The following is a 17,885-nucleotide window of genomic DNA, read 5'->3' as shown; positions in this document are numbered from 1 at the left end:
GGGTGTGTTCTCACCAGTGGATGGATTAGTGGGTAGGGTGCATGCAGATCACCCACGTCTCCCCAAGGAGAGATGCATGAGTTGGGGAACCAGCACCCCAGAGGAGGAGGGTGCACCTAACCATGCATGTGTGTGTGTGCATGCTTAGAAGTTTTGGGGATTACTCATGGAAAGTGCGCTTAGAAATTTCTGGGTGTTTATCAACATTTGCTAAGTGTCTTGAATTGTGGTTTATGTGCTGCGTTGCCAATACCAATCCTAAATGTGTAGTTGAATGCTTGCCAGTTAGTTAGGTGCTGCTAATAATCAGATAAATGGCTCTGATCCCCTCTGGCATAGCTTGGACAGCTGAGCTCTCTCCCTGTGGGGCACCGTGCACCTGTCCCCCATGCTGTGACCTCACAAACCCCGGTGTCATGGGGTGGGGTTGGAGAAGATGACCTTGCAATCCAACCTCTGGACCCCAGCAGCACCCAGCTCCTGCTCTTCCCTCATGTCGACGGTGACAGCAATTAACCTGGTGCTGCCTGAGATTGAGGTGCATTTGGACAGCTCCAGTATAGACGGCCAACTGGTTCTGAACCCCAGGAGCACCCTGGTGGATCCTGTGGTGAAGGTGGAGCTCGTGGGAAGAGGCTACCTGAGGTGGCTTGAGGAGGATAATTCTGAACTGGACTATCACAAGAGCACGGCTTGCACCAACCAGGCTATCTACGTCTCCAAAGCAAAGAATTTCCTCATAGAGGGTAAAACACTGGAACGAGGCACTGGTTAACTGAACAGCATCTTAGTGTTGGGCTAGGGAAGGTGGGATCTGGGCAGGAAGTCTTCCTTTTGCCAACGTCTATGTGCTCTGTTTCTATCCCATGGCATACTCCTTCTCACTACATCATATGGCAACCAGGGCTTCGCGATGAACAGTAGCATTCTGGTATGATCAGCAGTATTTGAGAGTGTGAGCAGTCCCCCATGAGTTGGTGGCTGTATCTGTGAAGTGAGCATTTGTTGCACAGAAATCTATCACAACCTGTCTAGCAGCAGGTAGGAAATCTTTAGTCACAAGCACATCATTGAAACATTCTTTGGTTATCTAAAATGCTTCAGTGTTCTTGTTGACTTATGTGCCAGCAAGCGTCCACTGGGTATACAGGCTTTGTTACATTTGCAGCTATAGTAATGGCATTATTAGAGTTACTGCTGTATCTTTACTGGGAGACAAGAAAAATGTGAGATATACACTGAAAACACCTGCAAAAGTGTGAGAATCACAGAATCACAGAATGGTTGAGGTTGGAAGGGACCTCTGGAGGTCATCTGGTCCAATCCCCCTGCTCAAGCAGGGCCACCCTGGGCTGGTTCCCCAGGCTTTTCAATTTCTCAAAGGAAGGAGACTCCACAACCTCTCAGGGCAACCTGTTTCACAGTGAAAAAGTGTTTCCTGATGTTCAAAGGGAACCTCCTGTGTTTCAGTTTGTGCCTGTCACCTCTTGTCCTGTCACTGAAAAGAGCCTGGCTCCACCTTCTTTGCACCTTCCCTTCAGATATTATACACCCCAACATGCACATGCATAAATGCAGAACTAACTATTAAAATTTACAGATTTATTAAAAAGAGTAAAGTCAGTTGGATGTAATGACCACCTAAAACAGTGAACTATTCCAGGCGATGCTTAAAGCAAATGGAAGCCTCCTAGGAGGTGCACTCCCCCTTCTCCGCTACTCTTTCTTAGGGTCTGTTAGGAATCCTGAAAATTTAGTCTGCAGATCATAGGTAGTCGCTGCCCTAGACTAGTTTAGTACTGAAGTTAGACTGTGCCAATGCATGGAAACTGTGCTTTTGAGCTAGGACCTGCAGTGGTCAGGCTTCGTTTCCACTCAGACTTGAAGGCTCTACCTTGTCCAAAGGTCATTTTCCCTTTACACATGCATTAGAGTCTTAGCCTTGACATACTGCAGCATGCTGACTCTTCCTGTAGGCTACCAGATGTTACAGCCCTGACAGAAAAGAGAGAGAAAGGCTGAGTGTTGGATAAATTATTTTTGCCATTGTAAGAACAAGTGCCTGTAAAGCGCCTCAGTTCTGGATCTTCTCGGCTAAAGTTCAAATTGGTGTTGCTTAAAGACACACTTGAATCTGTATTCTGCCACCTACACATATATTTCTGTTTTCAAAGGAGTTGAGCATCCACATCCATCAAGGCTTGCCAATGCAGTGCAGTTTAATAACAGATTTTTACAACTGTAACTCAGTCTTTTTCTTCCTTTTCCAGCATTGATTACATCTCTGTAGAAGTGTTCTAACAAGTCCAAGAAAGCCATTTTAAAACATGAAAGAAGATACAGACCTGACCCTTCTTACCCTGAATACTCTGTGCCCCCCACTGATGTTGGCATACAAGGGATGTATGTTTGAACAGATTGCCTGTGTCAGCTTTTGACACTCAGCTGCTAATATGCTCTTGATAGCATGTTACTATCTGGTATTTGATCGTACCACATGCCCTACTTGGGTCACATCCGATGTCTCTGTAAGAAGTCTATATACATGGATCCAGGTGCCTGCTGACATACTTCTTTTTAATCCTGGTAAGCCCCGCCATCACACAAGAAACTCAGTATTGTCTCTCTGTGAGATAAAGACTGCTGGAAGAACTGACTCCTGGCAGTCATCGAATATGACTGGTAACAGCTCTAGGATAATTAGATCCAGAAAAGAAAAAGATGAGTTGCAGTGTTACCAGGGATAACCATCCTCATCACCAGCAGAAACCCCCCAGTCGGAGCAAACCAGACTACAGGGCAAACACTACAGGCAGTGTGAAACTCTTCAAGCACTGCTGTGCACTGTCAGTCATACCCCAGGAAATCCCTTGTGTCCTTCATAGAAAGGTCACCCCTCAAGTCACTCCTACCAGCAGCCTCTTTGCACTTTCCCCACAGCTGCAGCCATCATCTTCCTTGCTGGTGAATACAAGATAGAGCACTTTTTGAATTAGGTAACACAATAAATTATCTGGAATTGACTTAAATTTTCCAGTGTGACTGAAGTTCCCAGGTTCTGCTGAACACCAAGACGTGTGGTATCCCCAGGTGCCTCTGGGGAGCTAACTCTTGGGAGCACTCTCCCACCCCTGAAGCTTCTGGGAAACTTTCTACAGTGTAATTAATTCTGTTGCATGGCTTGAGGGGAACAAGATTCCTGAAGCCCACATAGAGGGCAGGTGCTTCTGTGCAATGGGGCTCACATCCAGCAGCCATGGGGAGTCAGGCAAAGCAAGTGCACCTTCGCTTCCAGGGTGAATTCAGGGACATTGTTTAAGGCCACTGTCCTTTTGAGTCCAAGGGCCTGTGCGGAAAGCTAAGCACAGCTTAGCAAGCGGGCCCAATTCAAAGAAGTCTTTTTAGAAGTGATGCAAAACAAGCCAGAGAAAGTAGGATTAAAGCTGTACATAGAATGAAATAAGTATCTGCAAGCTTTTTTGCACCACAAGGCCTACTTCAGCCCTGCACACAAAGCTAGGCTCTCAGGCCATACCTGCAGCAGGCACTGAGAAATTTGAACTCTTTCAGTAAATCCCCACACTGTGCTGGGGCTGCAAAACAGACCACTCACACCAGTGCCCAACTGCAGATCATTCCAGGAGGGGAACACTGATTTCTTTGAAGGTTAAATTGCAGATCTGCTTACAGTTCAAAGTCCTTCCTTCTACCAAAACAAGAACATTGCCAAAATAACTTAAAGATGTCGTGTGAAATAAGGCCCTGGGAATATCAGGTTTCTACAAAGTGTCAAAATAGAGAACATGACTTTCTTATATTGCAGTTATCTAAGAGGCTAATGAATTTTAGTTTCCTCCCTTTCAGATTGTTTTAGGCATTTTTTTTCTTCAGAGCTACAACTCTGATTGATTGAAAATGCTGTTATGTCATCTGGTAAATCTCCTATGCTGTGAGGAAACAATATCCAGGCTTTTCTGCCAACAAGAATATCCAGTTTAGATTATTAAAACTTGAGGCATTGTTGAATTCATCCACAAAAGGACGCAGACAGCAGGACAAAATTCTAGCAGTCTCACATCCCCTAATATTGTTTTCAAAGTGAAGTTTTGGCACAAGCTACTAGGAGGAAGGAAAGCTTAAGTCTGGATGATAAACTGCCAGCAGATACATGTGTTTAAAAGAAATAGGTCTTAGATGAATAAAAGAGTCAAGAGCGGGTCTTATCTGGCCAGGAGAGACCAAACTTATCCTTGCATAGGTGGGATAGTTTTTCATTACAGGCAGTGGGACCTCACTCACAGAAAACTGAATTTGATTAAGAGGAAGTGGCACAGAAGCAAAGGCATTTGAAGGAATGGATCATAATTTTACTGTCCCACAGTTGTGCAGAGAAGGTGTCAATTTTTTTTTTTTTTTTGTGAGTGGGGGTCTTTTGCACAGGTGAAACAAAAGTTTCAGATCATATGCATAGGTGTTGTAGACAATAATAAAAGAGGAGTGAGAGTTATTACACTGCTTTTCTCCCCAAAAGCCTGTTAGTGCTTATTTGGAAAGTTAAAAATCTGTGGCACTCCATTTTGATAAGTGAAAATCCTAAACACTTTGTGAGGAGCTGCAGATTTGCTGACCTTGTGTTAAAATGAGGCAGATTAGCAGTTCTCAAGTCTGCCGACTGGTAGGGGTCCATACATCCAGCAGCTGACCTGCAGAGGTGATGCACAGTCCACCCCATACCATACCTTTATGCCACTTTGGGTGCAATACCAGATAGCAAGGACACCTTGGATTCCGGGAGAAACATCAAGGTTTTTGTAAGGTACAAACATCCTAAATGTTTAAAGGGCTTCTGATAGCAGCGTGTTGTTTGGCTTTCAGATGGCTGGCTGGCTGGATTCTGGGGTCCACACTTTTGACTTCCACTTTAGCTTTCCTCCAAATATTCCCTCCGCATTCACTGGCAAAATTGCCTGCATCTCCTACTTTGTTCAAGGGACTTGCTGCAGCTGCCAAATTGTCTTAGCTAAATAGGAGAGATGTTTACTGTTGCAAGGAACTGCTGGTGACCACAGAAGACACGTGGAAGACACAGTAATGGGAACAAGCTCTCTGAGTTGGAGACACACAGACCTAGCCTGTTCTGATCCAGAGCTGTAACTGCTTACTACTGAGTGTCCACGAACTTTTAGCTCTGAGCTTCCTCCTTTTAGCATTCAAATGACACTTCAATATCTTCTGCCATCTTTGTCCTAGGGCTTGCACCAAGATGTTTCTTTTCTAGCATACAAGGTGCATTGTAAGACTTCAAGAGTGACATGTAGGGAGCGCTTCAAGATCCAGGATGAGGGAAAAGGGAGATTCTCTTCCTTTGGAGTCTGTGCCTTGGGCAAACATCACCAAATAGGAGGTGCCTCTTTTACCGAACTCTACCTAGACTGAGACAGTAAATCAAAGATCATCAAGACAGCTAGAACATGATGATTCTAACAATTTTGTGGCCTCCCTCTAAATTTGGGTATGGATAGCTAAAGGTGACAATGTTTACATGTGCACACATGAATTCTTTGCACAGATGCTCAGGAGGACTGTCATAATTCAGCCATGTCACATTCGGTGCAGCGAGGAAGACTGTCCTCTGGGATAATGGTGGGGCTTGTGGGGAGAGTTGAGGAGCCTCAGCTGTTGCGTTAGGAGCTTACGCATGTGGTGTTTGGGAATCACCCCATATCCAGCAACAAGAAGTCACTGTGCTTTGCCTTTCCACTCACCCCCTCCATGCAGGCCCCACTGGTGGTGGAAGCTAGGAAGGATGCGGTTTATTTCTGTTGCTTCAGTCATGGCTCTGTGATCTTTTGGATTTCCCTGGAGGAAAAACTTGTTTTGCCCCAGTGACACCATTGTCTTCATGACAGATATTGCCAACAGGACATGCAAGTATGTTAGAAAGGTCATTTTTGCTGTACACTGCGTTGTCCTGCATAGTGGCTTCAGCAGCAGGGGAGAGCAATGCTCCTTGGAAGACCGAAGTGAAGGGACAAGGTTGGAATCTCAGACAGACATGGCTCCCTTTGAGGCCATGAGAATTACCAGTGTGCTGGTTCTGCCGAAACCCATGCCTGTCACCAGCGCTCTCATGGAAAATAAAATCTTGGCATTCAGATATGAGCTGGTAGGCACCTCTGGCCTTCCTTGTACCACATCCACCATCGTGGGCAGGGTGCCCATCATCATAGGAGCCACACCGGAGCATTTCTCTGTGGAGCAGAACACCATGACTCTGCATGAAAATGAAGGTGACATCTCAAAGGGGGTGAGCCTTCACAGAGACATTTCTGAGATTGACCCAGGAGCAATTGCCAGCAGATCCACGGAATAAAAGATTTTTCTGCAAAATCCATGCACACTAGCTGTATGCTTTCACAGGAGGAGCCTGCTTTTGCAGAGATGCACCAGTGATTCCCAAAACAAGTGGGGTAAAGCTAGCCAAAGCCCAAGGTCAGGAAGGCACATAAGAGGAGCCTGTAATTCTGTTAAATTGACACCTGATAACTGGATAAGGAAGACCAGGAGACTCAGCAGTGGCCTAGGCAGAAGGGGACACTTCGCAGACCCACAGGATGGCCATGCTCCAGTCCACGGGAAAACAGCCCACCCCAGCCTTATCTAAAGGTATGAGGCAAACATGCAGACCCTGGTAGGAGTGCAGAACAAGCTGAAAGCCAGCTGGGAGATGAGCCAGATGCCCGGCAGAAGGCAGACTGCTTGCCGCAAGGGGACCTGCGGAAGCTGCTCTCAGCGTGGCAGGGTGGGTGACTGGAGGGCCTGGGAGACCCCTGCGGCGAGGAGGGCAGCCAGACAGCTAAGGGACATGCAAGATCTGTGGCTGCTGAGGCAGAGGGAAGGGCAGCAGTCTGAGAAAGCAACCATTACCCAGTGTCGCCTCTGCAATGAGAGGCAAAGATCAGCCACCAGCTCTGCTCCACTGTCACCCACAGGTGAAACTGTGGGCCAGCTCCATGCAGAGCACACCCTCAGCGAGCTGGCGGGTTGTGCAGTGCTGGGGGGAGGCTGAGACAGCAGACGGTCATCCTGCCAAGCAGAGGGACCGGGGCAGGCCAGAGAAGTGGCTGGTCCCGGGGACGTGATGTGTGTGTAGCCCATGCTGCAACCAGACATGTGTGTATGTGTCAGTGTGGGTGACCAGAAGGTTTTGGGGTTAGAAGGGTGTTTAGGATTTTATTGGTGTTTACTAACATTTGCTAAGTATCTAGTAATGTGGTTTATCTGCTGTATTGCTGATATCGAACCTGAATGTAAAGTCCACTGATTGCTGGTTGGTTAGGTGCTGTTGAATCCTGATCTGACCCTGATGTGATTTAAGCCATGTGAGCTGAGCAGCTTTGCCCTGTGGCAGGCTGTTGCTGTTGCTGTGGTTTGCCCCAGTGGGTGCCACCCAGGGAGGGCTGCCCTGCCCGTGCCCCCTGTGGGCTCCCGCTGTGTCCCCAGGCTCTCCAGGGGGCACGTGCAGGGCAGCTGGCCTCCGTCACCCCTTGACACAACCTCAATCCCACAGCAGGGCTCTTGCAGCAGTCACCTGGTGGGACTCACCTACCTGCACAGCCGTGGCCTCAACTAACACCCGCACGCAAGCAGCACCTCCTGTCCCGCACCCCTGCGTCTCCACGTTTTGTTCCATGGGAAGGGCGGTGACAAGTGGGGAAGATAAGCTGAAGACCAGTGGATGCCCCTGGGCAACCCTCCCAACATCTGTTCCTGTACCCAGCAGCCCTTATAGGACCAAGAAACTACCATTCACCCTGCGGCTCAGCCCCACTAAACACCTGCGTGCATCTCAGCGCCCCCCACCTCCAGCCCACCTCCTGTGATTTTGCACCGTTGCCTTCTGGCATGCCATCTTTGGCACGATTGAAAAATCCTTTCCTGGTCTCCAGACCAAAACAGCCATCGCCAGCCAGGCTGGGAGCAAAGGAGCAATGCTGGCATCCCGCTCCCGCTGCACTGAGGGCCCCATGCTGGGGGATGCTGCGTCTCGCCCACGCTGATGTACGCCGACACCAACAGGAGGCAGAGGTTTCACAGATGAAATGCATGGGTAAAAGAAACTTTTCTGCCTGTGCCCCATAGAGTAATGGGATAGATGATGCAGGGTGTGGCCCCACTCCACCGTCTTGCCCCATCACCAGACTGGGGCCAATGCATGGGGTGGTGCCACTTCTCCTGGTGCCAGGCACTCACTGTTGGGAGGGACCTCTTGCTGCTCCATGGCCAGGCCCCCCAGCTCGCAGAGAGCCCCAGCCTTCTCCTCCCACCTCTGGAGACTGCTTAGAAATGAGATAACACTGACCAACTTTAATTTACAGCAGCAGCAGGTCTGTTAGTGGTGACTTACATATGCTTTCAGCAGCAGATTGCCAGGAAGCCCCAGCCCAGGGTTTTGCATGTCCATAGCTATCTCCATAGCTGCACGTGGCCGGTGCTGTGCGGCATGATGCATCGAGGGAGCGCAGCGTTTCTCCCACTGCCTGCCTTTCACCATTCCCTGTGTGTGCACAGATTGACCTTGATTGGCAAAACACCCCAGCCTGGCTGTGTGCAGGCTGAGACATAGCACAGCACTTGTCACGTTCTGCTGCTCACACGTGCTCTCACCGGGCTAATGTTTCCCCTCATCTTGTCTGCAAAAATAGTATTTATCACACTGACATTGGCAGGGCCCTTTCACATCTCAAACGAGACCGTATATCAGGACACTACGTGCAGAATCCCATTACAAATAGATTGTTGTTTTACAGGTCTCCCTCTTTCATCGTTCAAGCAAAAATTAATGCACTCACAGCATACATGACAGGAACATGTTAGAAGAATATTTTTCACTGCTTGTCCTTTGAACTTCCAGCATTGCTTCTCAGTGACACTTGATACAGCTGAAGGAAAAACAGAACCTGGTATAAATTCTGAAGTTGCCATCACATAAACACTGGCAGTCCTTGCATTTACTATTGTGCTGGTTTTGGCTGGGATAGAGTTAATTTTCTTCATAGTAGCTACTATGGGGCTGTGTTTTGGATTTGTGCTGAAAAGTGCTGAAAATACGTTTTAGTTACTGCTGAGCAGTGCTTACACAAGGTCAAGGTCCACATCAGTGCAGATACATCTCAAAGTGTCTGTAGCTGTGGTTATGTCTGTGCTGCAGCAGGTGTACCTCTGAAGGGATTGTGGCCCGTGGATAAGGCCACGCTGGAACAGGTGAACGTCAAAGTGACTGTGGCTGTGGTTAAGTCTATGCCGCAGCAGGTGTACCCCTGGAGAGACTGCGGCTCATAGGTAAGGCTCCACTTGGACCAGATACACATCTACAGGACTGCAGTCTGTGGATAAGTCCAAGCTGGAGCAGGGGCAAGGGGAGGAGTTCATTGCAATGTTAAACCCAATGGTCTGGTCCAAAGGTACCAGGGGTGGAGATTGTAATGGAAACACCTTTAAATTGTTGTAACCTGGGATTTGAGTTGCATGTTATGGGAATTACTATAGCAGGAACCACACGAACCAGTGGAGGACAAGTCTTATAAGAAGCAGTGCAAGTGCAGCAGTGACCCGACCTGAGCTGGCTTTGGTGCCCAGTAACTCCGCGTAACACACCACCCCTCCTGTCCTGAGTGACCACCATAACGGATGGAGCCCAAAGACATGGACTAAATGAACTCAATGGACATTTTGTGGACATTTACAGACATTTTACAGACATTTCACAGGGGTGGTCCATAGACTAAGGGAATGATATCTTCATATTACATCAAAGGATGGGCAGGGCAGTGGTGGTTAATAAGGATGTATTGGAGAGCGTTGGACCTGAGCATGACATAAATGGGATGGAATAAGGGGTGGAGAATGTGCTGGTTTTGGCTGGGATAGAGTTAATTTTCTTCACAGTAGCTAGTATGGGGCTGTGTTTTGGATTTGTGCTGAAAACAGTGTTGGTAATACAGGGATGTTTTAATTATTGCTGAGCAGTGCTTACACAGAGTCAAGGCCTTTTCTGCTTCTCACAGCACCCCACCAGTGAGTAGGCTGGGGGTGCACAAGGAGTTGGGAGGGGACACAGCCGGGACAGCTGACCCCAACAGACCAAAGGGATATTCCATACCATATGACGTCATGCTCAGCATATAAAGCTGGGAGAAGAAGAAGGAAGGGGGGACATTTGAAGTGATGGTGTTTTGTTTTCCCAAGTAACCATTACACGTGATGGAGCCCTGCTTTCCTGGAGATGGCTGAACACCTGCCTGATGATGGGAAGTAGTGAATGAATTCCTGGTTTTGCTTTGCTTGTGTGCGCGGCTTTTGCTTTACCTGTTAAACTGTCTTTATCTCAACCCGCGAGTTTTCTCACTTTTCTGATTCTCTCCCCCATCCCACTGGAGGGGAGTGAGCGAGCGGCTGTGTGGTGCTTAGTTGCCGGCTGGGGTTAAACCACAACAACTATTAAAAGGAATTTAACTACTTCATTTTTGAAAAAATAACATTTGCAAAGAAACAATAGGATGTCAACATTTGGGGGGTTAAAAGGCTTTGTAACCTCTTTGCATGATACTTGCTGTGATTTGAAGCACTGTTGAGGTCTGTTTTCCTGACTCACGTGTGTGTGTGTGTGCGCGCGCGCGCACGAATCTCATGAAGCAAATAAAGCATTTGACAGCAACAAACCAGAAAGGCCAAAGTCCTAATAAAATAGGCTAGCAGTGGGATCCTTGACTTCTGTGAACTTGGGCAAGTGATTTCATGCCTTAATGTTTTAATTTTCCTTTCTACCTTTTGCATGTCTTTTGTACTGCAAATTCTTCAGGCAGTTCCTTTCCAATCTTTATAGTCTTACTTGTCTAAGGCACTTACATGCTACTGTGGTATAAATAGTAACAAGAGCAGTATGATGAGTGGGTAGTTTGAGTAAAGTACATTTTTCCAGCAGACCACAGAAGATGGAGCAGAGAGGGCTCTAGGAAAGGTCTTGTCAACTGCCTGGTTCACCTCTCCAAAGAGATGGTGGATATTTTTATGATGTGAAGTTGGAGGCATCAAAACACCAGGAGGGAGATTTGGGCTATCCATGTTTACGTGCCTTTTGCGAGGCACTAAAATACACCCAAATAAACTAGATGCCTTTGAAGTCTAGTAAGACCAGTACTAAACTGTGTCTTTATAACACTCTTTAGAGCAACAGGGCTAACTGTTCAGGTGCAGTGCCTGAAATAGTTGTATAGCTCATGTGGACCTGAGCTTGTATCTTTGGATGGCCCTGCATGAATTTCACAAACCGGCCAGCACAGACTGGTTGCTAACTAAGGACCTGTCACTGTGCTCTCTTATGTGATATAGGTATCGCCTGGGCTTGAAAACTGAAAGAAAACCCCCACTCTTTTAGGTGCAACAACACACATTTCCATGGAGGCTTCATTAAATACCGCACACTAAGCCTACCTGTAGTTGATAGGTTCAACAAATAATTATTTTGGCCCTTGTAGGCAGTCTTGCTGTGAAAATGGAGCAGGAGTTTACTGTCGACTTCTGCCGCATCTGCTCTAGCTGTGTTTATATAAATAACAAACTCTTTAGGCCTTGGAATCAATATTCTTTTTTCTTTTTTTCTTTTTGAATGAACAATGCCTGAAGTCTCTCCAGGACCCCATGGGAAAGAGTTTGATCTCTGCCCTCTTTGGGATTATTACTGAGGAGTAACTTTGCTGTGAAGCTGGTGGGATTTGTGCAGGTCAGAAGTGACGGAAAAGGTGGAAAGAGAGTAAAGAGATGGCACACATGAAGGGAAAATGGCTATATTGTCTGCTCACAATTTAATTTTAACCTTGCACAGATTTTGGAAAACGTTCCATTTTTTCATAGTTTCATGAAGCAAAAATAGAATTTTTTTTCTTTCCAGTAACCATGGAAACATAGAAACAATCATTACTGGAAATTATCTGTACTTGTGGGATCAGGTTTGTGTTATCACTGGATGACACAGAAGTTAAGCCACACATGCATCCTCAGCAGTGTTACCTGGCAAGGCTGCCACCGCCGATGGGGAATGAACCTCACAAAGGTCCTCAAACATCTGGACCAGCTGGAGCTGCTGCAGTTCTGGAATACATAAACTCTAGCTGCTGTTGGCTCAAGCTATACCTGCTTTCAGCAAATTATTTTGTGATTGATTAAATACTGAAATTGTGACCATGTCTGAGTATGTGTTTTGTACTCCAAAAGACTCAGTAGCCACCAGCACATCAATTCCTTTTATATCCCCTTAAACCTCTCAAAGGAAAGGTCAGCAAGACATGCAGTGTCTCAGAAGCTGTCACTATCGACATTTATCTCTACTTAAAGGGAGGGAGAGTCCTTCAATACTTTTTTAAAAAGCTGTTTTTGAATAAGATAGTCTCTTATTGCCTAGTTCCTCTGCCTTTGTCTTTCTATCCTTTAAAATTACACAGGCTCTTCAGATAAGCTACTGCTTTAAGACACAAATGTGGATTAAATCGTATTGATTTGTTTGATCTTTGTACATTCATCCTCTCCTTTACTGCTTAAACTTCCTGCTTTTCTGCAAAGTTGTCAGTCTCCCTTTCACATTTCTTTAAGTAATCTGCCACCTTCCCAGACAAGAACTTGAATGGGGCCAGCTTTCTTCTGATTGCATCTGCTAGACTTGCTGGGAGGGAAGGGCTCCTTAGTTGCACTAGCTAAACCTTAATTAAAACAAAACAACCCCCTGACCAGCCTAGCCTTCATCCACATTACATGCAAGCATTGGTTCCTAATCTGTTTTTCCTTTTTGAGAGCAGTTCTAACACTCTTGTGTGTGCAGACATACACGAGGCCAGTAGTGGAAAATCAATAGGAATGGAAGTCCGAGAAGAAAGAAGTCTTTTTTTCAGTTAATCTAAATGATTTTTCAGTTAATAAAGATCACAGTATGGTTGTATAGATTAATGACTCAGGCAATGCACAAGTTCAGCTATTCAATTTGCTTCATACTGACCACTCCAAACAGGTTTTCCAAAAATGTAATAATCCATTCTATTAATGTGTGCTACTGGTTCTTCTAGATGAAATACAATGAAGTATAACTCTTTCATAAGTAATTTTAAACATTCACTCAGGGTAATTGATTACATGAGCCAAGGATTGCAAATTGAAGAGATAACTGACTTCTTCAATATGCAAATACAGTACCAGGCAATAAACAGATACCATTTACATCAGTATGAAATATAATTACAATTAACTTCAGCATCACAAAGAAACTGTCTTGATTTTCTTCAATGCTTGCATGCCATTTTCTGCTTTCAGTTATGCCTGTGTAGCATCTAGTTAGAGCTGGTGTGGATTCACTCCCGCAGGGCAGAGCGTACCTGAACAGAGCCATGCTCACATCTTGGTAGCTTTGGCTTCACACTGTGTCACTTGTCTTGCTTTGCACATAGTTTGCTCATTCCCACTGGGGATCTCTTTTGGACATTTCTACCAGTGACAACATTTATACAGCAATACTGAGAAGGTTTTGGAACAAGTTGCCCAGGGAGGTTGTGCAGTCTCCATCTTTGGATATTTTCAAGACCTGCAAAGATAAAGCCCTGAGCAAACTGGTTTGAGCTCAGAGCTGACCCTCTTTTGTGCAAGAGCTTTGCTAGTGTGACGGTGTGCGCCCCCGCCCAACATGACCTTTATCTCCTGTAACCCTGCTCAAGCGATCACTACCAGGGGCAGGCGTTAATGGATGCTGATGGTGGTGATAGCTTCGTCCATTAACGAAGTGGATTCGGGAGCCAGATAACAACACAATAGCCCTTGGTTACTGTGAGAAATACGCCCACCTAACCACAGTTATCAGTATGTAAATATGACTACGAGTCAATCATCTTACCCCTATAAACAGTGAGCAGCCCAAGAGCCCTTTGAGCTCTCCTGCACGGCAGCGGGCTGCACCCCAGGATCTCCCCTTGAGTAGGGACGCCTATCAAGGTTACTCCTCGAGGTTGAGACATTCCTTGCCGCGACAGATCCTCGGTAAGTGACTAATAGCATGCTAAACTTTGAAATCTTAGCTGAGTGATATAAAGGATTGATTGCGCATATATAATCCTTTAGACATAAACCGTTGACCAAGACTGGGACTAGGATTGGATCCAGCCGCACCTAAACTCCTCTCTGAGAAGTTTAGAAAGCAAGGGGGTCCTTTCTGAGCCTCATGACTCAACGGGAGGGTCTTCCTGACAGTTTTGTCTGACCCTGTCCTCTATGCAGTAAGTAACCAAGTGTACCTTGCCATCGAATCTTGTTCGCTGTCGCATTTTCCATTGAACTTTGTTAATTCACGCTTTAACTCACTGTTTTCTATCAATAAAGTATTGTTGCTTCGCTCTTACGAGTAAGTGCAGTCTCACTCCATCCGCAACAAATTGGCGTAGTCAGCAGGATGGCAAGTAGTATCACCGATTATTTACGGAGGCATGGGGTGAATCCGAGTCCCAGATTCTCAGGATAATGGGCTCGTGACAACTGGCATAATTGGGAAGCCGCTGAAGAGCACCTAAAAGTATGGAAGAATGCGTTAGCCCTAGGCATTCCCAGAGCCGGGATTCAAGGTCAGCCTACTGCCATCATCTTGAGTCTGATTGAAGCGTTCCAGAAATGAGAGAACACTGAAAGGAAGGAGAGTATTTCAACTCCTCTGGTGCCAGTGCCCAGGAAGGAAGAGAACCCCTTCCTCCCCCTTAGGGAGGAACTGCAGGGCATGAAGCAAAAAAACCGAATAGTGTCCGGAAGGCGGTTGGGCCTGCCTGTCCGGAAAGGGGAAGCTTATCAGTGGGTAAGTGGTAACGGCCCATACATTTTAATTCCAGTTGGCCCTCAGAGACAATTGGTGAAGTTTTTAATAGATACGGGAGCACAAATTTCAATGTGAACACAACAAGATGCCGAGAAGCTGGGCGTGCGACCCGGACGGCAAAGAGTTAAGATTACCGGTGTGAACGGGGCGAGTGTTATGTGTCAAAACTGCCCAGGTCAATTTATGGCTCCCGGGCGAGAACCGCATGTCGACTACTCGCTTTGCAATTAAAGATCATCATGAAAAGATTTTAGGTTTCGATGTTTTAAACGGCCGAACCCGGCGCCTGCCGAATGGCGGCGTGTGCTCCTCCGGCCCGAACACCGATCCCGAGCCCCGTAGAAAGCGGGAGGCCGCAGTGCGCGCGCTCGGCGCAGCCCCTGCCCGCCCCCAGTCCAAAATGGCTGACCTGCCGCAGCGTCCGGTTTCTGCTGCGGCACGGAATGGAATTGCTGAAGTCGTAGCTGATCTGGAGAGACGACAAATTGTCTCCAGAACCCACTCCCCACATTACAACTCGCCAGTCTGGCCAGTTCGGAAGCCAGACGGGAGGTGGCGTTTAACAGTCGCTTATGGGCGCCTGAATGCCGATACAGCCCCGCGAACAGCTGCTGTTCCAAACGTCGCAAACTCAACGGCTACTTTGCGAGCAGCTGCACGCCCATGGATGGCCGCGCTAGATGTACAAGATACGTTCTTTATGGTTCCCTTGAAGGAGGAGGTTAAAGAGAAGTTTGCTTTCACTTGGGAGGGAGTACAATACACCTTTAACAGACTCCCACAGGGGTATAAACATTCACCTGAGGTTGCTCATGCCGCGCTTGCTGACTCTTACAGTCAGTCTCTCTCCCCCAAGAAGTGAAACTGTACCAATATATAGATGATACTCTGACGGGAGGAGCTTCCCCTGAGAAGGTGGGGGGAAGCAGCAGCGGCAGTATGGCAAGCACTGAATAGAGCAGAAATTGAGATTCCACCCGGAAAATGTCAGGGACCCAGTAAAGAAGTAAAATTTTGAGGTACTTGGTGGATAGCAGGCAGTGCAATGATTCCTCCAGATACCTTAAGAAAAATCGAAGAACTGCAAATGCCCCAGTCGGGGAAGGAGTTACAACAATTAATGGGAACTTTAGGATATTGGAGGAAGCATGTACCTGGATTTTCTATCATTTCCCGTCCATTATACTCTTACAGAAAGGCAAACCCTGGGAGTGGAAATTAGAACATAAAGAGGCGGTGAAAACTTTAACGGAAGAATTAAAAATGTATCAGTCACTGGGACCAGTACACCCCTGCGACCCTATTATAGCCGAATGGGGTTTCGCTGAACATGCTACTTACTGTAACCTATTCCGAACTGGCCCCGATGGGACCTTTATGGTTTAGCTCAACTGCATTTAAAGAAACAGAACGATACTCTGAATGGGAAAAGGGACTTTTATCTTTAGTCCGAGCAGTTAAACAAGTTGAGAAAATACATCGGGGACAACCTGTGCAAACTAGAGGACCATTTAACTTATTAGAAGCAATCCTAAAGGGGACTGCTCCCCCAGAAGGAGTTGCACAAAAACCCCACTATCAGAAAATGGTATGCCTGCCTAACAGGAGTTGCAGAAAATATGCAATTAACTGAAGGACACACTAAGGTTTCCAAACTGCAGATGCCCATAAACACAGACCCTTTAGCATTACAACAACCTTTTAAACCTTCACCCATTCTGGATGCACTGCCCCTCACTGAGGGTACAACAACAGAAAACGTTGGTTTACGTTTGGTTTACGGATGCTTCAGCAAAAAGAGTAAACAGTAAACGGCAATATAAGGCCATTGCATTAGATAGTACCACTGGCAGACAAGTAATAGAAGAAGGTGAAGGCAGTGCACAAGTAGGAGAAATAAGAGCAGTTGTTTTGGCAGCACAGAATGGAGCAAAAATCATATATGTAGACTCTTATGCTGTGTGGGCTGGTGCCACACAGTGGCTTTGTCAATGGGAAGCCTTGAACTGGGAAGTAAATAGATCCCCTGTTTGGAGAAACAAAGATTGGCAATTATTATTAAATATAGCCAGGAAAACACCATCCAAGATGGGATGGGTAAAAGCTCATGCTAAGGATAATCAACCAGCCACAAAGTGGAATCAAAAGGTAGATGAGCTAACTAAAATTAGGAAAAATACCTTAAATCCTGAGTAGTATTGATTGGGAGAATGGCTACATCAAAACCTAGTCCACACAGATAAAGAAGCACTTGCACTTACTCGCTGCGTAGAGTAAAAGCTGGCCTATAAACAGGAAAACTTGTGAAACTATTCTTACAGAATGTCCCCAGTGTACACTGAAATTACAAACAGATCATCCTGCTAAAACACCACCTCTACATATTAATGAAGGGAAAACTTTATGGTCTACATGGCAAATTGATTATATCGGACCATGGTCTGATATAATCATTCAAATCTTCTGCAGGGTATCGATACATCCTCACAGGAGTGGAAGTAGTCTCTGGCTTGCTTATGGCGACTAAGTGTCGGAAAGCTGATGGACGAAATACAGTGTGAGGGCTATCGTTTTGGTTCTCAAATCTGCCTACTCCTGATGTTATCCAAAATGATAATGGCTCACATTTTTCTTGTAAGGAAGTGCAAGATTGGGCAAAACAAGAGGGAATTAAATGGGTGTTCCACACCCCATACTGCCCTCAATCAAATGGGATCGTAGGAAGAGCTAATGGCTTATTGAAAAAGAATCTCAAACTACATGAGGCTCAATGGGATACGCGCCTCCCCAAAGTACTCCATCAATTAAATCGATATGGGCTTACTGGAAGCCCTGTAAGCCGAGCATTCTTTATAAAAACTGATCTTAATGCTCCGCCTGCTGGGAAAAGAGAATATCCAATGACATTACAGCCAGGACAGCCTGTGATGGTCAATTTACCATCCATCAGTACTGTGCCTATGACTTTAATTAAACCTTGCGGCCC

General features: G+C 46.3%; 1 protein-coding gene across 1 annotated transcript; it reads left to right on the top strand.

Moving 5' to 3' along the window:
* Positions 1-493: 493 nt before the first annotated feature.
* ARRDC5 (arrestin domain containing 5) lies at positions 494-6,373 on the top strand. Its single transcript, XM_076328576.1, has 5 exons — positions 494-746; positions 2,467-2,528; positions 4,876-5,013; positions 5,208-5,293; positions 5,866-6,373. The coding sequence occupies exons 1-5, from the start codon at positions 494-496 to the stop codon at positions 6,371-6,373; spliced, it is 1,047 nt and encodes a 348-aa protein (XP_076184691.1).
* Positions 6,374-17,885: the final 11,512 nt, after the last annotated feature.

The sequence above is a fragment of the Aptenodytes patagonicus genome, chromosome 1 (genome assembly GCF_965638725.1).
Source record: "Aptenodytes patagonicus chromosome 1, bAptPat1.pri.cur, whole genome shotgun sequence".
NCBI classification, from domain to species: Eukaryota; Metazoa; Chordata; class Aves; order Sphenisciformes; family Spheniscidae; genus Aptenodytes; species Aptenodytes patagonicus.
The sequence above is the reverse complement of the archived record's forward strand: the minus strand, read 5'-3'. Positions and strand labels throughout refer to the sequence as shown.

Bases quoted from the DNA above. Each gene is read 5' to 3' on its own strand.
- ARRDC5 (XM_076328576.1), top strand. From the start codon at position 494: ATGTCGACGGTGACAGCAATTAACCTGGTGCTGCCTGAGATTGAGGTG. The intron at 2,529-4,875 runs GTAAGAAGTCTA...TTTGGCTTTCAG, and splicing joins GGGTCACATCCGATGTCTCT to ATGGCTGGCTGGCTGGATTC. The intron at 5,294-5,865 runs GTAAGACTTCAA...ATTTCCCTGGAG, and splicing joins TCTAGCATACAAGGTGCATT to GAAAAACTTGTTTTGCCCCA.